The sequence below is a fragment of the Callithrix jacchus genome, chromosome 6 (genome assembly GCF_049354715.1).
Source record: "Callithrix jacchus isolate 240 chromosome 6, calJac240_pri, whole genome shotgun sequence".
Classification (NCBI taxonomy): domain Eukaryota; kingdom Metazoa; phylum Chordata; class Mammalia; order Primates; family Cebidae; genus Callithrix; species Callithrix jacchus.
In genome coordinates, this window is record NC_133507.1 from 4,230,212 (window position 1) to 4,255,444 (window position 25,233).

Sequence of the window (25,233 nt, forward strand, 5' to 3'; positions counted from 1 at the left end):
CTCAGTGGCTTGTTTAGCCCAGAGGAATGTCCCCAAGGTGAGCTCCGGGGAGGGCAGCGACCTTGGTAGCCACAGCTCAGATGGTCCGGCTGCAGGTGGCCCCAGTGAGGGAGGAGTTCTCCCATCAGTCTTCTAAGGCCAATGTGGGGGTACGTCCCAGTCTGTAGCAGGAACCGCAGTTTGGTGACTCCTGGTCTTGGACAAGCCGTCTCCTGTTGTTTGCAGATAGGCAGCGATTTTGGCAGATGGACTGAACCGTGTTGCGCCACGTCTGTGTCAAGCAGTGCACACCTCTGCAAGTGTCTGCCCTTCCTCCCACCTTTTCCTTTTCCTTTCCTTTTCTTAAGGAGTCTCGCCCTGTCACCCGGGCTGGAGTGCAGTGGTGCCATCAGGGCTTACTGCCACCTCAACTTTCCCGGGCTCAAGTGACTCCCCACCTCAGCCTCCTGAGGAGCTCGGACCAAGCTGCACCAACACGACCAGCTCGTTCCTGTATTTTTTGGAGAGATGCGGTTGCCCAGGCTGCTCTTGAACTCCTGGGTTCAAATGATCCTCCCAGCTCAACCTCCCAAAGTGCTGGGATTATAGACGTGAGCCACCGTGCCTCCACCCTTTCTCCAGGATAGTGATATTTTATCTCAGACCACATATTTCTCTGAACTGCATAATTTAAAAGGGAAAAGCGGAAGAATTTGTTTTTGCTCAGCATGTTGCCGTCTTCGTGAGATATTCCGCCTTTAGGCTACCGGATCGGGGCGCTTTCAAAACCGCATCTAAGGCTTCCCAGACCCCGGCCTCACCCAGGTTTGTGTGGCTTTGGGGAGGTCAGTCTCTCCGTGTGTGGCTTCCACGTCTGTGAGTGGGAGCACACCGTCAGGATCGCGGGAGGGCTCGCTGAGATACAGACCGGGAAGCGTTCTGTGCAGACCAGGGTCGTGACAGGACGACTAGCGCAGCTTTGCTGACGTTTTAATGTCATTACCATTAAGATGTTGATGACGCCTCAGTGCTAAGAGGAATTCAGCATCTAGAGCTGCTGCTGCTGCGGCCTCAAGACCTGTGCCAAGCCCTCCGTCGTCCATGGCCTTCGTAGCGGGGCTCACTTCTGAAGAACAGTTCTGTCTCTCAAAAGACTACACTGTCTCGCTAGAGCTGCACATGAATGTGCTTGAGAGGCCAAGTGCGGTGGCTCACGCCTGTAACCCCAGCACTTTGGGAGGCCGAGGTGGGCAGATCACAAGGTCAAGAGATCGAGACCAGCCTGGTTAAGAGATGGTGAAACAACATCTCTCCTAAAAATAAAGATTGGGAGGCCGAGGCAGGTGGATCACAAGGTCAGGAGATCCAGACCATCCTGGCCAACATGGTGAAACCCCGTCTCTACTAAAAATACAAAACAAAATTAGCTGGGCATGGTGGCGTGTGCCTGTAGTCCCAGCTACTCGGGAGCCTGAGGCAGGAGAATTGCTTGAACCCAGGAGGCTGAGATTGCGCCATTGCACTCCAGCCTGGCGCCTGGTGACAGAGTGAGACTCTGTCTCAAAATAAATAAATAAATTAATTAATTAAAATAAATAAAAAATAAAAATAAAAGTTAGCAGGGCATGATGGCACATGCCAATAGTCCCAGATACTCAGGAGGCTGAGGCAGGAGAATCGCTTGAACCCTGGGGGTAGAGGTTGCAGTGAGCCGAGGGCACGCCACTGCACTCCAGCCTGGGCAGCAGAGTGAGACTTCATCTCAAAAAAAAAAAAAATGTGCCGAAGGATGGCCCAGAGGACCTTCTGTCTTCATGGATGTGCCACTGAAAGTTCTGTCTCCACAACTGGAGTGAACCTGTGGTGACGACGTGCACACATTCGAGGTGCCCTTCCAGCCGTGTTCACTCCGCCACGGGAGGTGGAGGCAGACCCGTGGCTGCGGCGGGGGTGGCAGGCGCCCAGGAACCCCGTGCCCACCTTGCCTCCTGTGGTCCGCCCTGGCCCACGCTGCTGCTGTGTGCTGGCACGGCACGTCTCCGCCCCCGCGCTCCGCCGGCTTCCCCGCCTGGGTGCAACCCTGCCTGCCTGGCCTGTGCTCAGCCCTCAGCTCTGCTTCTCCCCACAGCCCTCCCTGGTGCTCTCGTGGACGACGTCCGCAGTAGGGGAGGCTGTCACCTCTGTGTCTACGGCCACCAAATATTTCTGTCTCCGTCTGACTTTGTCTTCAAAGCAGTAGACATCTCCCGAGAGCCCACCCGCCCAGCCCCACCAGCTTCTTGAACTCAAAGTTGCTCACAGTTGGACTCTGTCTCAGGGTACACCATGCCACTGGGCGAGGTGGGTGGTGCCCCCACTCCAGCCACCAGGGCCAGAGACCCTGACCCCCGCTCCCTGATGTCTTCCTCAGTGGCACAAGCCGACTTCCACAGCCAGCCAGCCTTCCGGGCTCTGTTTTGAGGTCCGCCCTGGGAAAAGCCTCTAGAAGGGCGTGGTTGAGAGGCTGGTGTCAGGGTGCACTGCTGGTGAGCTCGACCTCTGTCTCAGGGGGATGCGGAACCCAAGCATGCGGATAAGTTGCAAGCTGAGGTGCCTGTCCTGACATCCACTGCTTCTGCCCGCCCCTCGGTTTCTGTCACTACAGCCTGTGAGCTGCCCCTTCCAGCCAGAGTCAGGAGAATGCACGTTGTTAAGTGTATTTGTCAGCTCGGGCTCACCACAGACTGGGGGATTTCAGCAGCAGGAATGTATGACCTCGCAGTTCCGGAGCCCGGAAGTCTGACACTGAGGTGTGGGCAGGGATGGGTCCTCCTGAGGCTTGTCCCCTTGCCGCGTTCTCCCTGTGCTCACGCTGTGCGCACGCCCCGCCGCCTCTTACGGGAGCCGCAGTCACTCTGCATTTGGGCCTGGCCGTGTGGCCTCATTCTGAGTCCAGTCCTCTTTAGAGCCTCCTCTCCAAATAGTCTCTGGGGGGACACAGTTCAGGAACATTAGGAGAGGCTGGAAAAAATATATATATATCATATCCCCACATGGGAAGGAGGGCTACGCATGTAGAAACACAAACACACATCCATGTTTGTGCCATAAGAAGAATACAGATCAGGGAGATGCAGCCGGTGCAGACATGGCGGGGTGGTTGTGGCCAGGCTCCACGCTGGCTGCTCCAGATGGAGGGGTCGTGGCATCTGGACCCCTGAGGCATCACCTGCCTTTTTGGTCCTCTGCAGTAATGAGGGGCCTGCACTGCAGTGCCCTCTCCTTCCCTTCCCTTCCCCTCCCCTCCCTTCCTCCCTCCCTCCCTTCTTTTCTTTTCTTTCTTTTCTTTTGAGTCTCACTCTGTCTCCTGGGCTCAAGTAGTGCAATCTCAGTTTACTGCCTCCCGGGTTCAAGCGATTCTCCTGCCTCAGCCTCCAGAGTAGCTGGGATTACGGGCACGTGCCGCCACGCCCAGCTAATTTTTTATTTTTAGTGAGATGGGGTTTCACCTTGTTGGTGAGGCTGGTCTCGAACTCCTGATCTTGTGATCCACCTGCCTCGGCCTCCCAAAGGGCTGCGATTACAGGTGTGAGCCACCATGCCAGGCCAGGGCCTTTTCTCAGAAGCCAGCACCCTTCCTTTCTGCAGCTGATGAGGAAACCGCCCCCTTGCCCCACAAGCCGGGAGAATGACCGAAGGTCTCCATGCAGCACCCCAGTCTCTCCACATGTGGAGGCTCCCCAGGGGGAGATCTTCAGAGCCCAGATGCCTCCCCTGAAGTTCCTGTTGTAAGAGCCTCCTGCATGGGGCAGGCAAGCCAGTGTTTTCTGATTACAGAGCAGATGGAAACTGACTTTATTTTGGATGGGGCTAGACATTGAATGTAGCTAACATCAACTGAATAGAGACTGTGCCTCACGGCCAAAAAGCAGTCTCTCTCCTCCTCCCCGGGTGAGGCCCAGGACTGCCTGGTCTCCTGGGGACCCCATCTGCCAAAGCCTTCCTCTGTGACCCAATGGTGACTGAGTGTTGGGAACCTTTCTTCCAAAGGGACAGGCCCTTCCAAACGGCTTCATGTCCTCCGTAGGAGCCTGGTAGATGCTCATGAGAAAGAATAAGGACGAAGAAGCTTCTGGTGACATGAAGTCGTCACAGGCTGGACGGCCCGGGGCTGGGGGCCACTGCCTGCGTCCTCTCAGACCTGGGGCTGGGGCCTGAGGCACAAGCCTCTGCATGGCCAGAGGACACCATAGTTCCCTGACCATGCTGGGGCCACACGGCCAGCAGGTGACCGAGCTGGTCACAGCGGGAGAAGCAGCTCTGACAAATGCTCGGGTTAGCGCGGGAAGAGTAACTTTGGGACCACTTTTAGGAACTTGACACTACAGCCCCAAAGGGCGCCCTCTCGTGGTGGTGGCTTGTCTTGCATTTGTTTTCCAGGACAGTGTATCTTAGAGCTACGCTTTGTGCATAACTGGTTTGGAGGGTCTTGAATTAGAGGATTTAAGAAAACAGAAGTTTAAATTGAAAGCGGTTACTCCTCTATTCATCTAGGGCAGCCGATGAGGCTGAGGGGTTCCTAGGAACCCCTTGAACTTTGCCAGGCTTCCCTCAAATCCACACAGGGGAATAAAGTAGAAGCGAAGAAACGGGCACGTGACTGCCTGGCTCTGCAGCCTCTCGTCCATGCTTCTCATCCAGGGCTCAGGCGGCTGACAGGTGCGGCCAATGGGTCCCCCTCCAGATCCGAACTCCCTGCTCCCTTGAACTCGGGTGAGAGTAGAGCTCTATGGGGGCACAGGAAGGAGGATTGGTCGATGGTTATGCTTAGCAGGAAGTGTGTTAGTGCTTTCTACTCTTTTACAGTGTCAGCCAGAGGATAGGTTGGTTGTTTCTGAGATAGGGCCTCGCCCGGTCGCCCAGGCTGGAGTGCGGTGGTGCCATCACGGCTCGCTGCAGCCTTGGTCTCCTGGGCTTAAGTGAAGCTCCTGCGTCAGCCTCTCAAGTAGCTGGGACTACGGGCTCATTCCACCATGCCCAGCTAATTTTTTTTTTTTTTTTGTAGAGATGGGGTCTCACTATGTTGTCCAGGCTGGTCTAAAACTCCCAGCTTCGGGCAATAATCCTGCCTCAGTGTCCCAAAGTTCTGGGATTACAGATGTGAGCCATGGCACCCAGCAACCCAGAGGACTTCTTGATGAGTTTTCTTATGTGACATATCTTGTTCAGATAAATTTATGTTCCTCCACTTCTCTAAAGATGGCCAAAACCTCCTTCAAGGAACTCTTACAAATGACCTTTGTGAGACTAGTTAGCCTGTTATTGCAGGAAACAAAATCAAAGAAGAAATCTGAAAATTATGATTTCATCTAAGTATCTGTTGACGGTGACTCGTAGGTTCTGCAGGCTGACTGTAGTGGGCGTTGTTCTAAGCAGGTGGCTTGGGACGTGTACCTGGCAGGTAAGGGGCGTCCGGCTGCCAAGCGGCTCTCTCGCCTGCTGCACTTCAGGTCCGGTTTCCCATGGCTTAATGCGTTTTAATTATGTTACTTTTTTTTCTTGTGACGAAACACACGAAATATAATATTTAACATTTTAACCACTTCACGTTTTTAAAATTGTGAAATGCACATACGATCTGCCATTTTAACTATTTTTAGTTAAAACAGTGAAGTATGCACTTCTTAAGTATACTTAAGAATATACTTGGCGGGTGGATCACGAGGTCAAGAGATCGAGCAAAATACAAAAAATTAGCTGGGCATGGTTGCGCGTGCCTGTAATCCCAGCTACTCAGGAGGCTGAGGCAGGAGAATTGCCTGAACCCGGGAGGCGGAGGTTGCGGTGAGCCGAGATCGCGCCATTGCACTCCAGCCAGGGTAACAAGAGCGAGACTCCGTCTCAAAAAAAAAAAAAAGAATATACTTGCTCTTAACAATGTAATTGTTAAGTATACAATTGTATTATTAGCAATGTAATTGTTAAGTAACAGCGTAATAGGTATACTATTGTATACTTAAAATAGTCTGTATTTTAAGTCTCTATGAACATATTTAAAATAGTTAGGTATACAATTCAGTGACCGTGTGAGGTCAGTGGTACTCAGCGCGTGGTACAGTCGTCACTACATGTATTTCCACAGCTTTTCTGTCACCCAAACAGCAGCTCTGTGAGGTAACTCCCCCTTCTGCCTCTCTCAGTCACTGGTGGCCCCTCATCACTTTCTGTCTGTGGATTTGCCCCTCCAGCTGCCTCGTGTTAAGAGGAACGGATGACAGATGTCCTTTGTGAATGGCTCATTCCACCTGGCACAGTGTCTTCGGTGTGACAGCATTTCCTTTGTGACTGGATGACGCTCTGTGTTGTTCACCCGTTCGTGGGTACCTGGACGGTTCCATCTCCTGGCAGCCCCGAGCGCTGCCGCTGTGAGCACTGCCTTGCCATACCTGTTCAGTGCTTTCAGCTCTTCTGAGTGGGTACCTAGGCGTGGTCATTTTAACCGTTTTAAAGTGAAAAATTCAAGCGCATTCAGTGTTGTGCACCTGTCACTGCACTAAGTCCAGAACACTGGAATCTTCTTAGAAGATGACCTCCTGCCGTTAGGCTGTGACTCCGCACTCCCCCTCCCAGCCCTTGGCAGCCAGGGTCCACATTCTGTCTGTGTGTTAGTTGGTTCTGTACGTTTCATGTAAATGGAGTCGCATAATATGCGGCCTTTATGAATACTTTCTTTTACTTTGAGTGGTCCTCAGTGGTATGAATACTCTTTTTTTTTTTTTTCTTTTATTTTGAGTCACAGTCTCACTCTGTCACCCAGGCTGGAGTGCAGTGGTGCAACCTCGGCTCACTGCAACCTCCATCACCTGGGTTCAGGCCATTCTCCTGCCTCAGCCTCCTAAATAGCTGGGATTACAGGCACCTGCAACCACACCCATCTCATTTTTTTATTTTTAGTAGAGACGGGGTTTCATCATGTTGGTCAGGCTGGTCTACAGCTCCTTGACCTCATGATCTGCCCTCCTTGGCCTTCCGAAGTGCTGAAATGACAGCCACGAGCCCTGCGCCCAGATGAATATTCTTTTTAAAACACTTAGGCATTAGGAAAATTTCCAGCCTCTGCAAAAGTAGAAAGAATGACCGTGTGAGCCCCGCATGCCCATCACCCAGATCCAGCCGTGACCGCAGTCCCGTGAGTTTTGTTCATCAGAGTCTCTTTTCTAGGGAAGAAAAGAAGTTCGTGAACCGGTTCTGGAAAGAAATCCACGTGGGAGACTTTGTGCATCTTCGCTGCAATGAAATCATCCCCGCCGACATTCTGCTGCTGTCCTCCAGTGACCCCGACGGGCTGTGCCACATCGAGACCGCCAACCTGGACGGGGAGACCAACCTGAAGCGGCGGCAGGTGGTCCGTGGCTTCTCGGAGCTCGTAAGTGACCCACATTTCTGGGGCCTCAAAGGCATCACGGCCACACGGTGTCCCCATGACGGCCTTCTGGGGCTCAGGGCACCTGCACTTTTCCTCTCTGTCAGGCCAGGCTGTTTTTCCTAGTAGATGAGTCTGAGGGTCTGAGAGGACCCCTGACCTACCTGATCCCATGCCCCACCTATGACTGTGGACACCAGGACTCCGTTTTTCTGACTCTGACTTCCCCTGTGCACGTCTAAGTTTCTCAGAACGTGGTGTTTGTTCCTGTAAAGGTACAAGGAGCATTTATGACCAGGTGGTGGTCAGGAGGCACGTGGCCGCTTCCCTGCCTCACTAAACGGCAACACAGCAGGAGCCACGGCCTGTTCCCACCAGGCTGCTCAGGAACATTCTCTCCTCGGGTGTTGGGGTCCAGCACCAGGTCTTCGTAACCTAATCCTGCCTCCAGTGGCCTGTGTGGCAGGGGCAGCGGCGAGAGGCTGGAGGAAAGTGGGTCTGTCCCTGTCCCAAGGAGAAAGGGCTGCACCCACCAGGTCTGTGCCAGGTGTGCGGGTGCTAATGCCAGGTGAAGTGACAGGGGCAGGAGCCCTCAGCCATCAGGAGCACCCTAGAAGGAAATGGGCCTGGACCTGGCCGCCTCCTCCCAAAGCCCCTTCTCCCAGCCCTGCCCCGGCCCAGAGAGCAGGTCCGAGTTGGCCTGCCCTGGAGGGGCCTCCGGGTCACGGGGAGGGCACCGCTGGGATTTTCTTCTCTGTCAGACAGTGCCCTCCCCGCCGGCCTCTGCACCTGCCCATTGGGCTTTCCTGGGGCAGTGGGCTCTGCCGTCTGTAGGCCTCAGTGAGGGCACTGCGGGGAGTGGGGCTGAGCGATTCACCAGGCAGGCAGGATGGTGGCGGGCTCTGGCATCCCCGCCTCTGCACTGGATGCCCCGTCACCGTCACAGGGAGAGGTGCCTGACACACTGTCAGCAAGCCAGGTCCTCTGCGCCCGGGGCTGCCCCCGCCTGCCCGGCACACCTGCAGCAGGTGTCCCTGCCCACAAGCTTCTGCCTGTCCCGCCCGCGCTGATTTCCGCTGCGATTTCCTCATTTACTTTTTTTAACCTTCTTTTATGCCAAGTGTATTTTTGTGAGCTGCCTCAGATCTTTTTGGACTAAGGCAAAGCAGACATAAAAATTAAAAATAGTCTTGTTTTTGTTATTCAGGGAGTGCCCTCATTTAGATCAGGAGAGCTGGTGAAAGAGTTAGGGACTCCTCGAGGTGCAGCCCGGCAGGTGCTCCAGAGTTTGGTGGTAAGTGTGGGTGACATCCGCTGCCACCCCCGTGCCCCAGGTCCTCGTGCCCCCTGCTCTCTTCAGTAAGTCATGGTCCTGAGCTGGCCTCACTCCCAGCTTCTCCCCTAGGCCTGACCCTGTCTCCTCTGCAGGGATGTGAAGCAACGTATCAGCCAGAGACAGCAGCCCCCCAGTTCCCGAGGTCTCAGCTAGAGTTAGGGCAGGTGGAGGGCTGACAGCTCAAAGGGCACCTGTCACCTCCGAGGGGAGGAGCCATGCACACAGAGGGTGAGTGCCACTTAAAAAATGCAGATGAATATCTGACTGGTGACAGCTCAGACGATGCGGGAAACAGCAGAATCTGAGCACCGGAGGGCAGAACGTGCGCGCCTGGCGTGACGGGCAGGGGGACGCCACAGACTTAGCTCCTTGATCACCTCTCAAAATAACTTCATTTCCCACCTTCTGATCTTTACCTGCTGAATCCTGTCATCCCTGAGATCCTCCCCGCCCGCTTCCCCGCTAACCGTACCGCAGCACTTCAGAGCTCGGTGGTGCCTTATGTAAGTGAGCTGCCTATAAGTTGGATAGTTGAATGCTGAGAACTCAGGGTGGCTGCACATAGACACATCTGGTCCCCCTTCTCAGGGCCCCGGGAGTGCCAAGGAAGTAGCTTTGAGCCATGATCTCGTCAAAATGGCTTGATTAACAGCCTAAACAAGTCTGAGGGTGTTTGTAAAAGTTGCTTAATCAGCACCAAAATTCTTTACCTGCATGCACATTCTGGTCCCTCTTACCTTGTTTCCCCCAGTTTTCTGGTTTTTTTTTTTCTTTCCCAAAATGTCCAAAGACATTTTTTTGGTACCTAAATTCCCATTCATGCATTATATTCTGAAATCTATGAACCACCCCACTGAAAATAAAGAAAGTCTCTGAACTTTTAAACCCCAGCGATTCAAAAGCCACACATGCCAAGAACATTGAAGTCCTCCGTATTTAAATGAGTTTTTATGATACCAAGTTAGCCTGTCTGGGGCAGGTTAAGAAGTGACAGTAATCTGTACACCGACTTCTGTGAAATACAGTATTTTACCAGTTTAATGAATAGTCACTTGGAAACGGTGGCCCCTTTGCAAATCACTTAAGTTAGAAGCGATTGGCCACACTTGGGTGAAGGAGAAGCACTGGCCGTGGAGTTAATGTAGGGACTTGGTGCATCCAGCAGGGTCTGGTCAGGAGGCAGAAATCACACAAAGTCAGTCGGGGAAAGTCTGATGTGAAGAATTCTTAGTTGGGGACTGGGTTGTAAGAAGTAGTGATATGTGAGTTGCATCTCGATAAAGCTGTTAGCTTTTTAGTTGTTGAGGACTCTGAAGAGTGTAGGAGCTGGGAACAGTGGCTCACGCCTTAATCCCAGCACTTTGGGAGGCTGAGGCAGGAGGATTGTCTGACGCCAGGAGTTCCAAACCAGTCTGGGCAATACAGGGAAACTCCATCTCAAAAAAAAAAAAATCCAGATATTGTGATGTGCAACTGTGGTCCCAGCTACTCAAGAGATTGAGTGGGGAGGATGGTTTGAACCGTGTGTGTGTGTGTGTGTGCGTGTGTGTGCATGTGTGCGCGTGTGTGTGTACGTGTGTGTGTGCGTGTGTGTGTGTGTATTTATAGCTAAATAGATAGGAGTAGCTGATGATGGAAGGGACAGCCACTACCCTCGGCTCTGAGACAGATGAGTTCTCCCACTCAGGGAAGAGCGCCCCCCGCCCATCCCTGACCCATGGCAGGGGGCACAGCCTTGGATTGTGGGATGGCAGAAAAGGTACTTAGGGGCTGCCCTGGTGGAACCTGCTGGAAGTCTGCCTCGGGGGCCAAGGAGGTCATTGCCAGGGTCATGCCAAGCAGTGGAACTTGCTAGGTGCTGGGGGCAGTTTCTGGCCACTAGACACTGCTGGAGCCAGGCTGTCACTGCAGGGTGACAGCAAAGACTGGTGACAGCTGTCTGGACAGCAGCACCATGGAGCCCTACCTTTGAGAGGGTGCAGGGAGCAGCAGCCTGGGCCAGAGAGGTCCCATGTTGTCTTCAGGAACTTGTCTTGGGTTCCCTGCACTGAGAGGTGGGGAAAGTGTAGAGCAGGCCAAGCCCTGGAGAAATCTGGAGGGGCTGGGCAGTGCTGAATGGGTACACACATGCACGCACACACGCACACACATGCACACGTGTGCACACCCCCACCTGAAGAGCAGCCTCGGGACCAGTACCCAGAGGACCAGGCCTGTTCACCAGTGATGCCCAGTACGGAGCAGTGAGATGAGTCAAGGAGGCTTTTGTTAGGGGTTTGGGGCCACCTGGGAGGTCAAGGGAGGTTCCAGAAAGAGGAGCTCGAAACTTGCTCTGAATGCCGGGGTGCAGAGGTCTGGGGTGCCAGGCACGACAGGGAATGACATAGCTCAGAAGGTGTCCCAGAGGTGGAATAGGGTGATATTGAATGCAGAGCGTTGGCAAAAGCACACAGTGTGGAGGGGCTGCCACAGAAATGGGAGGCGGTGGTACGGCCACCTAGACCCCAGAGTCTGAAGGCGAGGCCTGATGCCTCCCGGTCCTTAAACCACCCAGCCAGCTGCCGTCGGCAACAGAAACGGAGATCGTGAGACTCAAAGGTTTGATGTGAAAGTTGGAGGTGAACAGATGTTGTCCAAGAATTGAGAGAGGCCCCGTGTGGGGTGTCACACGCCCAGACAGCGACACGCATTTGCTCAGCCTCCTGCGGGCCAGGCCTGCTCTCTCACACAACCGTAGTAGAGCAAATGTTTTTAAACCCAGTTTCACCAAGTTTTCAGTATAAATCTCATGAGATCATGATGACCGCACCATTTTATAGATGACAGACGGGAAGAGTGAAGTCAGGAGATTCTCCCAAGATGCCCCCCCACCCCACCCATCAGTGTGGGTTCGGAGCAGGTTCCCCCACTTTTTGTGGGGCGTCTGCTGTTTCCCACCTGCACGTTCCTGCAGCCCTGCCACGCAGGTGCACACATTCAGATGTCCTGTGGGCAGCAATTTCTAGTTCATCCATAACACTTGTCATTTCTGCAGGACCAGGAGATCCCTAGAGTGATAATTTTATAGAAAACTCAATGTTAGGGCCGGGCGCGGTGGCTCACGCCTGTAATCCCAGCACTTTGGGAGGCCGAGGCAGGTGGATCACGAGGTCAAGAGATCGAGACCATCCTGGTCAACATGGTGAAACCCCGTCTCTACTAAAAATACAAAAAATTAGCTGGGCACGGTGGCGCGTGCCTGTAATCCCAGCTACTCGGGAGGCTGAGGCAGGAGAATTGCCTGAACCCAGGAGGCGGAGGTTGCGGTGAGCCGAGATCGCGCCATTGCACTCCAGCCTGGGTAACAAGAGCGAAACTCCATCTCAAAAAAAAGAAAAAGAAAACTCAATGTTTTCAAAGCCTGATTTTTGTAAGTTTTAATTCATTCAGTGAACATGTATTGAGCATCTCTTGTGCTTCTAACGCCATTCTAGAAGCACTTTCCTCCCGTGCTGCTTATGTGATCTACCTGAAAAGTTAGATACGTGGTCAGATGGCTCGTGCGAACTGTAGACAAGGAAGCAGGACAGGGACATGAAATGTCAGGTGAGTGCTGGACTTTCGGCCAGGGTGAGGAGACGGGCCTGGCTTGCTTGAGAACTGCTGGGAAGTCCAGACCCAGAGGACACGCCTGTGCCGGGAAGAGCCGCCCCAGAGGTGGCTTCGGTGTGGGTTCATTTACTGAGAAAAGAGGCCGTTTGTCTCTTGGGTGGACCTGTTTGGACAAGTGCCCACAATCCCAGCTATGCCCACGCCCTCCGTGCAGCGCTGTAGGGAGCGGTCATTGCCCGGCTTGCCAGAAGAGCTGCTGATGCTTCCCAGGCATGAGCACGCGTGCGCACGTGTGTGTGTGTGTGTGTGTGTGTGTGTGTGTGCGCGCGCGCGCACGCGCGCGCACTGGTGTATGTTCCAGGTAAGGAAGAAAGATGGAAGGAGTGTGGAAACTTCCTAGGCTGGACGAACACTGCTCTACAAGGCATGCCTTCAGTCAGGTCTGCAGCGATGCCAGGGCGGAGACAGGGCTTCCCCTCCGCTCTGTGAATACACTGTGAGCAGCCCCTGGGGCCCTGGGGCCTTCAGGCTGTGACTTAGCACAGTTTCCTTTACAGAGGAGAGTCAGTCCCACCACAAGTTACTTGACAGACTGCAGAAGCTTAGAAAGTGACTTTAAAAGTCCAAAGATGTGGAAGACAGTTTTTTTTTGACTGTTACCTACACATGCTTCCAAAATTGTCTCCGTCACGGGAAAACTAGAAGTGAAAAAGTACAATTTGCAAGGTAGTTTTTGTAAACAAGTCTCTTTTCCCCTAAGCTTTTCACGTTGTTAGTCTATAATGAAGTTTAGCTACATTGGCCCTGGAACTGAAGGAGGCAGCATCTACCCTTCACCTGGAAAGCAGACAGCTGCCTGGTGTGTTAGTTACGTCGCCAATATTAAGCCTTTACAAAGAGGCTTATGTATTTTTCTCTTACATGTTGAAGGATGGTCAACAAGCTCATAATTTATACTTCGACATTCATCTTTTTAAATTTGACAATCTCATAATTTCCTCGAAGGACATCAAATCTGTAGCAAAGACAGAAATGGCTTTGATTAAGCTTTTAATTCCAACAAGTGTGAATAGTCAAATCATTCAGTTCTGCAGGTAATGCCATTAGTTCAGACACACCCATGTTTTCTTATTAACTGTGTGTACTTCACGGGGAATCTAAGTGTGACCCTAAGAAGAATATTTTTAAACTCTGGTGACTTCACAATGGATTCTCTGTCTTTTTTTTTTTTTTTTTTTTTTTTTGAGACGGAGTTTCGCTCTTGTTACCCAGGCTGGAGTGCAATGGTGCAATCTCGGCTCACCGCAACCTCCGCCTCCTGGGTTCAGGCAATTCTCCTGCCTCAGCCTCCTGAGTAGCTGGGATTACAGGCACGCGCCACCATGCCCAGCTAATTTTTTGTATTTTTAGTAGAGATGGGGTTTCACCATGTTGACCAGAATGGTCTCAATCTCTTGACCTCCTGATCCACCCGCCGGAAGGCCATATTTTGGTTCTCATTTGGTGTTATGCTTCCTTAGAGTTTCACCCGTCCACAGCAGCAGAGATTCATGGACACGTCTGCAACTTCCTAAAGATAGTCATAAACCAAACCTTACAAGGAAATCGACCTTTAAGGAACGCAAGAATTAGACTTCAGAAAACGCTATTACCTGCTTGGATGTGGATGAAGCTGGGCTTCCTGACGTCTCAGTTAGGTTTATGTTGAAATTAGTGCAGGGCCTTTTCACCGTCGCTAATGAATAATCCATGTGCCAAGGACGGGACTTCATGAACCCCAGTGAGACTTCTAACCAAGCTGAGGCCAGGCCGAAAGCAAACTTCTTCAGTTTGTCAGTTTTCACGAGGCTGTTTTCAGTAGTGTCCCTGCCACAATGCCTGAGGTTCCCTGCTCCCCAAAACTGTAAAAGGACAAGAAATGTGGGTGTCACCGCAGGTGGCCAGCTGCCTTCCCGGGGGTTCTGGAGAGTGGGGGATTGGGTGCGTGCGTGGGGGGGGGGGTCCGTGGCTTAGGGCCTGGGCTAGAGATCCCGGGTTTTCCCGTCACCTGTCAGGACTGACTGGGCCGCACTGGCACCTGCCCTTGGTGAGAAACAAGCCCTTTGATTTGTGTTGTGAAGAAGGCCAACTTCAAAGCATTATGGACCCAGGTTTGTTTTGGACGAAACTTCAAATAGCTGGTTTGCTCATCTGGCCTTTGTCAGGCACTTCAGAGCCTTGACCACAGGCAGGAAATGCTGCAAGGAGAGGGTCTGACGTTGACATCTCCACCTCGGCCCAGCGATCCTGCACGGGCTGTGGAAACCCCCCTTGGTTATTCTGAGTGTTGTTTTTAGGCTAAAAGTGGGCACAGAAGGGTTTTGGGTGCGTCAGACGGTCCTGAAGCTGAGATCAGACTGCCACAAGCATCAGAGACGGCGGGGCCTAGTGGGTAGGTGGGGGCGTTGGGAGGAGAGAGCCCTACCTTTTCTGTGATCACCTGTGGACCAGAGGTTGAGCCATAGCCCAGAACCTGGGATTGGGTGACTCTGAGTCAGTGCTCAGAAAGCCTGTAACTGCTGGTGACTCAAATGAGTGACTGAGGCAGAAGTGTCAATCAACTGAGGCTTGTTAAGCCAGCTTTATGGTATGTCCTGGTAAAATACCAATCACAGACACTTGTGGCTGTTTTCTGAAGAGGTTTTCAGGCCGAGCACTATGGCTCACACCTGTAATCCCAGCACTTTGGGAGGCCAAGGTGGGTGGATCACCTGAGGTCAGGAGGTCGAGACCAGCCTGGCCAACATGGGGAAATCCAGTCTCTACTAAAATACAAAATTAGCCAGGCATGGTGACAGACACCTGCAATCCCAGTTCCTTGGGAGGCTGAGGCAGGAGAATCATTTGAACCTGGGAGGCGGAGGTTGCATTGAGCCAAGACCGTGCCACTGTGCTCCAGCCTGGGTGATGGAGTGAGACTATTTCAAAAAAGGGGGGGCTTTAGGAGGTATAGTATTCATACATTTCCTTAAAGCAGGAAGAGGGGCAGGTAGGCAGCCAGGGAACGGTCACTTCCTGTGAGACTTCAGCTGGCGCCCAGGAAATCCACGTTTTATATCAGACAAGGTGAATGTGTGAAGCAAAAAAGAGCACAGAGTCAGTTACGCAGACGTCTCTGCGTGGGTGGAGGAAGGAGTCTTGTCTTCATTCTGTACCTGGGAAGATGAGCTTGTAGTGGGCATTATTAACGTGGAATCCAACAGTCTTAGAAGTGTTAGAAGCCGGACTGAGATCACAGGCCTGTTTTTTCTTTTTCTTTTTTGTTTACTTTATTATTATTAATTATTATTATTATTTGAGATGGAATCTTGCTCCCTTGCTAAGGCTGGACTGCAGTGGCATCTTGGCTCACGGCAACCTCCACTTCCCAGGTTCAAGTGATTCTCCTGCCTCAGCCTCCTGAGTAGCTGGGATTACAGGCACGCACCACCATGCCCAACTAATTTTTGTATTTTTAGTAGAGATGGGGTTTCACCATGTTAGCCAGGCTGGTCTCAATCTCCTGACCTCGTGACCTGCCCGCCTCGGCCTCCCAAAGTGCTGGGACTACAGGTGTGAGCCACTGCGCCCGTCCTCCTGTTATTTTTTAGAGCTGGGAGGGTCTCACTACGTTGCCCAGGTCTGTGTTGAACTCCCGGGCTCAAGCAGTCCCCCTATGTTAGCTCTCAAAGTGCCGGGATTGCAGGCGTGAGCCACCATGCCCCATATGTCATGACTGGCATGTCCTTGTTTAGGGGCGTCCAGCAAACAGCGTCCTCATGACTGATGCTGGGGGATGCTGTGCTGCACCCCTGGTAACCTCAGTGGGGAAGGCACAGGTCCAAGAGGCTGAAGAAGAGACCCACAGCCAGCAAGTGCAACAAGGCGTTTGACTGGGGGTTTACACAGAGGGGAGAGAGGCGGCTGGTGGCGGGCTGAGCAGGAAAACCACGGGCACTTATAAACAGCATGCGCTTCCTACAGCATTTTCACCAAACACCCTCCCCTGATGACCTCCACCTGGCAACCTTCATTTAACCCAAAAGTCAGGGCCTCCGTGCCCTGTGCGGGGCAGGTGGGGTCCCAGATATTTACCCTAGACAAGGAGCAGATCTGGGCTGGTTACGCCCAGATGCCCTCGCTCAGCACACACTCGGGCGCATCTGCCATGCGGAGTCCTCTTCAGGACAGGCTTGAGGTTCGGCTGTCAGGTGCGTGTGCCCTGCAGGGCAGCCCTGCAGAGATGCCATAGGCATCTTGCCTGTCCCTGGGGCGCTGGATGAGGTGTAATGCCAGAGACAGCCATTCATCTGGAAAGGGCGTTGCCTGACTCCACCTCTGGGCCTAAGTTCGGGGGTCCTGAGATTTATTATTTTCCTTTGTGACCGTCTGGTTCGAGTGACGACCCCTCCCCGCCACTCCCTTCTCCTGGCTGGGTAACAGTGGCAGCTGACTTCACTGGGCACTCGCATGTGGACACATGCTCCTGGCAGCTCTGAGGAGGTCCTGTTATTACTCCCATTTAACAAAGGAGCCACGGAGACTCAGAGGGAGTCAGCCCACTGGTCCTCTGGAGCCCGAGCGAGTGGTGGGCCAGGTTCGCGGCTGACAGGGCCCGGCTGTGAAGCCCCTCGGGCCACCTCCACAGAGCACCGTCACCATCGCTGTCACTGCTCAGGCTGCTTGGGCTGGGCTGGGCTGGGCTGATCCGAGGCTGTGGTCGGGTCTGGAAGGAATCACAGACGGCCGAGAATATTTCGCACGTCCGAATTGAACTCCCGCTGTGAGTATGTATGCTCCAGACACACGGACTGGCATTTCTCACGTCCCAGGCACGGACTCGCGTAGGTCAGTTTGATGGGCTGGAAGGCTTTGAAAACGTATGATGTAAAGCTGCTCACCTGCACGCGCTGGCCTGCGTGTGTCGGGGGAAGGGAATTCTTAATCCCTGGTTCCTGTGGGTCACATTAGAGGATCTGCATCTCATCCAGTAAGGACACAGGCCTGCAGTGGTGGCAGCTTGGTGGACAGGGCAAGAAGTGTTCCTGAGCCACGACTGTCAGCCTGGTGTTCCAGTCCCCAGAGATCACACGGCCCCCGTGACCCCAAATCGCTCCGGCCAGGAGCGCTGTCCATTCCCGACAGTCCACTGCTCAGGAGCTCACTCTCTCCACCTCAGTACGGAAATCCCCTGAAGAACCAGAAAGAAAGGTAGACCGTGTCTGGGTGAGGAGGAAGGGACCACCCCACGATGGCTCTGCAGCCTTGTGCCCCACCCAGCAGTTCGGGGTCATCTCGCTCACTAGGGCTTTAGTCTGCAGGAGTCCATGAATGGAGACACGGACTGAAGTTTCAGCCTCAAGCTCTTGGTGTGTCCTGGCTGAGAGCCACTGGCAGGGACGGCTGAAGGCGTGGCTGGGGCCCCTTTCCATCTCACCTGGGTCGTGTTTTCAGAGCGCACCTCGTAGCTGGCGTGGGCTGCTGTAACAAAGTGCTATGGATGAAGCAGCTTAAGCCGCAGAAATGTATTTTCTCAGAGTTCTGGAGGCTGAAGTCCGAGAGCCAGGTGCTGTCGGGGCTGCCTTTCCTGAGGCCTCTCTGCTGGGCTTGCAGGTGGCTGGCCCTGTGTGTTTGCCCGTGTTTTCAACTGTCCTTTGAGGACACCAGTCCTGTTGCATCAGGGCCTACCTCAGTCACCTCTTTAAAACTGTTCTCACTAAGGGCACCTCCTTCACCTTCTCAGGGGCGCCGCACCACGTCTACCCGTCTCTCCTCTCTGTGGCGGCATCACCTTCCTCTGCGGAGCCTGCCGGAATGATGCACCAAAATGCAGTTCTAACCCTGGCACTCTCAGGCTGAAAAGTGCCAGGGTTAGAACGGCAGGGTGGTGCCACGGTGGTGTCACCTTTCAACACCACAGCAAAGTTAAGGAATGGCTCCGTAGACCAGAACAGGCAGAGGGAATCTGATTGCTGCCCACACCTCTGACTGTAATATGCTGCTGGCAGAGCAGTTCCTCTTCAGAGAACCCAGGCAGGGCCAAGTGTGTGTGTACATGTCTGCCTGCACACATCCACACAGTTACATGGGGCCTACTAAAGCTTTTTTTTTTTTTGAAAAGAAAAGGTATCCACTGGTTTAAAGTATTGAGAAAACCCCAATTCAAGTATTTTCAGGGAGCTTTTTAGGACTGGCGCCTTCCCAAGCTGCAGCGTTAGTCCCCGTGGCACCTAGCTGTGTGCCAGATGTTCTGCTGAGGCCCGAGGAGCGCTTGCCAGCAGCACAGACTCTGAGCTGGGGGTGCTGGAATGGAAGTGGCTGGGTTGGGGTCTGGAGGGACTGTTTGAGCACGTGGTTCCTCCGTGCATGGGAGTACCAGCCGGCCCTTTCCTGTCACCAAGAACTCGGAGGGAAGCCCTATTTCAGGAGGGGTGTGGGCTGCTGGGCTGGGCCTGGGGAGGGAGACACTAGTGGAGCATTGAGGGGCGGGAGGATGTTGGGTCTGAGGGCTTGGCCATAGCACGGTGAGGTGCCTGATGATACAGGCAGGCTGGAGCGTGGCATGCACAGTGGGCTCTGGGGCCTCCCTCCTGCACTTGCTAGCTCGTAACCCAGGAGTGTCACTTGACCTCTCCGGGCCCCAGTTTCAATGTCTCTGGATATGGTTTGTCCCCACCAACTCTCAACTTGAATTGTATCTCCCAGAATTCCCACGTGTTGTGGGAGGGACCCAGCGGGGAGGTAATTGAATCGGGGCCGGTCTATCCCGTGCTATTCTCGTGATAGTGAATTAGTCTCTGATGGGTTTATCGGTGGTTTCCGCTTTTGCTTCTTCCTCATTTTTCTCTTGCTGCTGCCATGTAAGAAGTGCCTGTCACCTTCTGCCATGATTCTGAGGCCTCCCCAGCCTGTGGAACTGTACCGTCTAAGCGTCTTTTTGTTCTCAGTTTTGGGTATGTCTTTATTAGCAATGTGAAAACAGATGAATACATCTGCAAAATGGGAATGAAGGCAAAGGTCTTTCTAGCCCACCCTTTGCACTGCACTGGCAGGTGGTGAGTCCTCAGCACTGCCGTGCTGCTGGCAGAAAGGTGGGACCGACACCAGGAGTGAAGCTCCAGGTAAAAGGGTTTCCGTCTCTGTAAGAAGAACCTGACTGTGGATACGGTACCTCTGTCTAGTCCACAGAGCTGAAAGGGTTAAGGTGAGGCTGGAGAGTTCGGCTGTCAGATGAGAATTGGCTGTCCAGGGTCGGGAGCTGCCAGCCTGAGGTCTAGGAAGGAAGAGTCTGCATCTCAATGATCTGTTCCTTGCCCAGGACTTCAGGACTGACCTGCCTACCCACACACAAGAGCAGGAGAGCTGTAGTGCTGCAGTGAGGGACGTGACATCATCAGAGGCCAGAATTCTGGAATGTGGGTGTGGAATGCTGAGTCTCTGACTTTAATCTGAGCTTTCTTGGTGCCAGAAAACCGAAGCAAGTGGGACACACTGAATGTTCCGGAGGGAGGGCTGCGGAGTTCCGGTAGGCGTGTTTCTGATGGGAAGCTCTGGTGGTTAAAGGGAATTGTTTGGTCACATGTTGTCATTATGGGCAGGTATTCCACAGAGGAGTGCAGAGTCCGGGATGGCTGAGCTAGTGGCTGTTAAACGGTCTCTGCACGAAGCCGCCAGGCTGTGCCAGGCAGTGCCAGGCAGACGCCACCCCCGTATGCAGTGCGGACTTCATCACGGGGGCTCCACAGGGCGGCTGGTGCTCCTGAGAGACCCTTCACCTCAAACGTCAGGGTTGGTAAAAGTCTGGGCTTCAAGGAGGACCTTGGGAGCGAGCCTCGGTGCTGACTAGTGCGTGCCCCGCCGCCTCACCAGCATGCAGCAGGCGAGCACTTCCGCTGGCAGGTTTAATGGAACAAAGTGCATCTCCTTACCTTTCCCTACTGCCTTAGTTCCCCAGTGGCACTCATTTCCTGGGCCCAATAATGGGAGCCAGAATTTTACCCTCTGCCGTTAGCAGCCCGGAGCTTTGAGCTCGTGGCACTCCTAAACCCGAAGATGGAGTCTCTGCGGTTTCCAGCGTCAGATAAGCGATACCCCAGTGTGTTGCGGGTGATGGGAGGAAGTGAAGGAAAGCTCAGATTGTTGGATAGGGAATGTCTTAGTCTGTTCCTGATACCGTAATGAAATGACCACGGACTGGGTCATTTATAAATAATAGACATTGACTTATGACAGTTCTGGAAGCTGGGAGTACAAGACTGAGGCACCAGGAGATCTGGCGTCTGCCAAGGGCCCTCTTCCTGATCTGCAGATGGCCACGTCTCTCTATGTCCTCATGTGGCGGACAGAGAGATAGGGAGAGCTTCAAGTGCATGTCTCTTCTTAGAACGGCACTAATCCCACTTATGAGGCTCCGCCCTCATGCCCTAATCACCTCCCAAGGACCCACCTTCAAATACCATCAAATTAAGGGCTAGGTTTTAACATAGACATTCTGGGGGACTCAACCCTGAGTCCTGGAAGTCCATGCTCCACCATGCGTCTTAGGTTGGAAAGCTCTTGGCCCACGATTCCTTGTTTTCGTAAGTCTATGTGGTCAGTGGAATAACAGCATCGGCCTCACCTGGCGCCTGTAAGAAATGCAGAGTCCCAGGTCCTGCCCAGATCCACGGAGGCAAGGATCCGCATTTTAACAAGCTCCTGAGGGATTCACGTGCCCATTAGAGACTGAGAAGCCTGCATTGCATGGTGTCACCTGGACAGAAATAGGCATATTCTTCTCTCATTGCTGTCCTTGGTTTTGGACACATGTGGAGTAATCAGCTCTGTGACCTTGCTCTCCTGATGTAGTTGATATTTTCATTCTTCACTAATTAAGGCACTTAAAAAAAGACACAACTCTTCTACTAATGATGTATTTTTGAAAAGCTCTGAATAAAATATAATTGAACCGTGTGCTATAGTTTTATAGTATAATTTTAGGGGTGCTTTATTTGCATTACTTATTGATTGATCCACAAGGGAGGAGCTTAGAGCTGGCCAGCTTTCATCTGCAAAGTAGCTCATTATTAACAGCATTATTTGCACCAAGCCTGTGCTTCCGGGGGTGAATCATTTTACAGCAGGTGCTGCAGAATCAGTGCCTTGCTGTGTTCTGGTCTTCATTAACCTGCAGCCTGTGTTCCTCCCACTTTCCCAGATAATGACTGAGGACAGACGCTCACAGAAACAATGTTTCATCTGGGCACCCTGCGGCCCACTCAAGTTGACACATAAAATTAACAATCATGTGCATGGAAGCCTCAGAGGCATCCTTCTGGGAGCCCAGTGCTGGAAGGGATGCTGGAGAGCCAGCGTCCCTGGGACGAAGTGAGTTTGGATGCAGCGGGGGAGCCTGGCCATCTGCTGTCATCTGGGATGAGTCTGACTCGCTGGCGACTGATATTCAAGACAAACAGATGAGTGGCTGTTAAATTAGCGATCTCGAATTAAAAGGAAGCCCAGGCCCAGTGAAAATAATCTATTTCTAGAATTCCATGGGCAAGCAATTTAAGACATGCGAAATAACACCCTTATTCTCGGCAGGTTAATTTTGTTCAAGAATGAATTGAGTGCAGGTGGAGGAGCAATTATTTTCTTACAAAAATAAGCTTCCTTTCCCTAAGTTGAAAATAGCCTTAAGTAAGTCAGATGACAGTGTTTCTTAAAGACAGGCAGTTCATTAACTGATTGCCTTTAGCTGCTCGGTAAGAATCTTTCAAAAAATCCAAAGTTTGGGAATGTGTGTGTGCCACTTTGAAGAAAAGCGTCATTTGTTAATTACCAGTTGAAAATTTAGCCCTTTGGTTTTTTTAAACAGCCTTGTTGAGGTCTGACTGACGTAAAATAAAGCGCACATATTTAAAATGTGTGATTTGGCCAGGCTCATGTCTATAATCCCAATGCTTTGGGAGGCCGAGGTGGGAGGATCACTTGAGGCCAGGAGTTGGAGACCGGCCTGGGCAACATAGCAAGACCTTGTCTCTACAGAAAATTTACAGATTAGCTGGGCATGGTGCCCCACGCCTGGAGTGCTAGCTGCTTAGCACTGAGGCTGGAGGATCCCTTGAGCTGGAGAGTTCCATTTTGCAATGAGCTACATTTGTGTCACTACACTCTAGCCCAGGCAACAGAGTGAGACCCTGTCTCTAAAATAATAAACAGGCTTGGGCGCAGTGACTCACACCTGTAATTCCAGCACTTAGGGAGGCCAAGACAGGAGGGTCGCCTGAGCCCAGGAGTTCGTGACCAGTCTCAGCAACACAGTGAGACACAGTGTCTGCATTTTCATTTGCTGGGCATGGTGGTGCACGCCTGTAGTCCCAGCTACTCAGGAGACTGAGGCAGAAAGATTGCTGGAGCCCAGGAGGTCGAGGCTGTGGTGAGCCGTGATTGTGCCACTGCGAGGCTGAGGCAGAAAGATTGCTTGAGCCCAGGAGGTCGAGGCTGTGGTGACCCATGATTGTGCCACTGCACTCCTATATTAGTCCGTTGTCAGACTGCTAATAAAAACACACCCAAGAATGGGTAATTTGTGGAGGAAAGAGGTTTAATTGACTCACAGTTTAGCATGGCTGGGGAGGCCTCTCGAAACTTACAGTCATGGCTAAAGGGGAAGTAAGCCCATCCTTCTTTACCTGGTGGCAGGAAAAAGAGGTGGCGAGCGGAACAGGCCCTTATCAAACCATCAGATCTCGTGAGAGCTCACTATCACGAGAGCAGCATGAGGGGAACCAAACCCTGATTCATTTACCTCTCACCCGGTCCCTCCCACAACATGTGGGGACTGTGGGGGCTACAATTCAAGATGAGATTTGGGTGGCGACACAGCTGAACTGTTTCATTCCACCCCTCCCAATCTCCTGTCCTCACATTTCAAAACACAGCCATGCCTTTCCAAGAGCCCCCGCAAAGTCTTAATTCATTCCAGCATTAACCCAAAAGTCCAAGTCCAAAGTCTTGTATGAGATTGCAAAATCAAAAACAAGTTAGTTACCTCCTAGACACAATTGGGGTGCAGGCACTGGGTAAATACAGCCATTCCAAATGGGAGAAGTTGGTTAAAACAGATGGGCTACAGGCCCCCATACAAGTCCAGAATCTAGTAGGGCAATCATTAAACCTAAAAGCTCAAAAATGATCTCCTTTGACTCCACGTCTCACATCCAGGTCACGCTGATACAAGAGGTGGGCTACCAGGGCCTTGGATAGCTCCAAGCTTGTGGCTTTCCAGGGTACAGCCCCACTCCTGGCCGCTTTCACAGGCTGGCGTTGAGTGTCTGTGGCTTTTCCAGGCACTGAGTACAAGCTATTGGTGGAGGTACCGTTCTGGGGTCTGGAGGACGGGGACCCTCTTCTCACAGCTCCACCAGGTGGTGCCCCTGTGGGAACTCTGTGTGGTAACTGGGAGTCAATCAAACTTGTTTCCTTTGTAAATTACCCAGTGTCTGGTATGTCTTGATGAGCAGTGTGAGAACAGACTAAATTGGTACCGAGAGTGGGGTATGAGCCACATGGGCATTAGCTGCTGGGCATGTCCTAGGTCTCCCTGAGCCCCGGACAAGCACTTATCTTTCAATCCCTGTAGATTATATAGAATTTTTAAAGATAGAAATGGATAAATACATATGTCCTTTTTCAGTCTGACTTTTTTCTCTCAGTATAAATATTTTGTGATTTATCCAAGTTGTAGGTATTCATAGTTTATTTCTTTTTTTTTTTTTGAGATGGAGTTTCGCTCTTGTTACCCAGGCTGGAGTGCAATGGTGCAATCTCGGCTCACCGCAACCTCCGCTTCCTGGGTTCAGGCAATTCTCCTGCCTCAGCCTCCCGAGTAGCTGGGATTACAGACACGCGCCACCATGCCCAGCTAATTTTTTGTATCTTTAGTAGAGACGGGGTTTCACCATGTTGACCGGGGTGGTCTCGATCTCTTGACCTCGTGATCCACCCGCCTCGGCCTCCCAAAGTGCTGGGATTATAGGCAGTTGCTGGGGACACCAAGACCTTGGTAATGCAGCTGACAAGGAAATCTGATTGTTTGTGAACCAAAATTATGACTGCTAGCATTTATACAAAGACAGAGATTTCTAGGAGCCCTCTACAATTTTGGAACACCTCTTAATAACACATCCATATAACCGTAACTCAAAGGCTAAGCATCGTTCCTTATTTTGACGGTACTTCCCATATAATTTAAAATACTTGATGAGCCCATGTTGGCTTAATCTCTGTCTTTTATAGTTCCTTTGAGAAGTTCCAGTGCTTTCTAGAATGTCCTAAAGTTAATTTAGGTCAAAAGTTTTTTGAAAAGTTTGTCCAATAACCCAGGTTTAAATTACATAGCTACTTGGGAGGCTGAGGCAGGAGAATCACTTGAACCTGGGAGGCCAAGGTTGCAGTGAGCTGAGATGGTGCCACTGCACTCCACCCTGGTGACAGAGTGAGACTCCATCTCAAAGAAAAAAAAAATTACATGATCAGGTAGGAACACACGTCACTAATGAAATAAAACAAAAGTGACAGAAGATTTCAGAGACACACAAAGCACAAGAAATTATCTTGATTGAACATAAAATTGGTTTCCTAGGCCAGTTAAAAGGAAAACTCTTAACAATGTTTTTTTGGGACAGGGTCTTCCTCTGTCACCCAAGCTGGAATACAGTAGTATGATCTCTGCTCCCTGCACCTCCCAGCCTCAAGCAATCCACCCACCTCGACCTCCTGAATAGCTGGGACTACAGTTGCGTGCCACAGCGCTCGACTAACTTTTTAAAAAACTTTTTGTAGAGACAGGAACTCACCATATTTCCCAGGCTGATCTCGAACTCTTGGTCTCAAGCGATCCACCCACCTCGGCCTCCTGAGTTAC

General features: G+C 52.1%; 1 protein-coding gene across 1 annotated transcript in view; it reads left to right on the forward strand.

The window, feature by feature from the left end:
- The window catches only part of ATP10A (ATPase phospholipid transporting 10A (putative)), a 170,734-nt gene that overhangs the window by 60,882 nt on the left and 84,619 nt on the right, over positions 1-25,233 (forward strand). Inside the window, 1 exon segment of the mRNA XM_008998262.6 lies at positions 7,180-7,384. Within this exon segment, the coding sequence (XP_008996510.5) occupies positions 7,180-7,384 (205 nt within the window).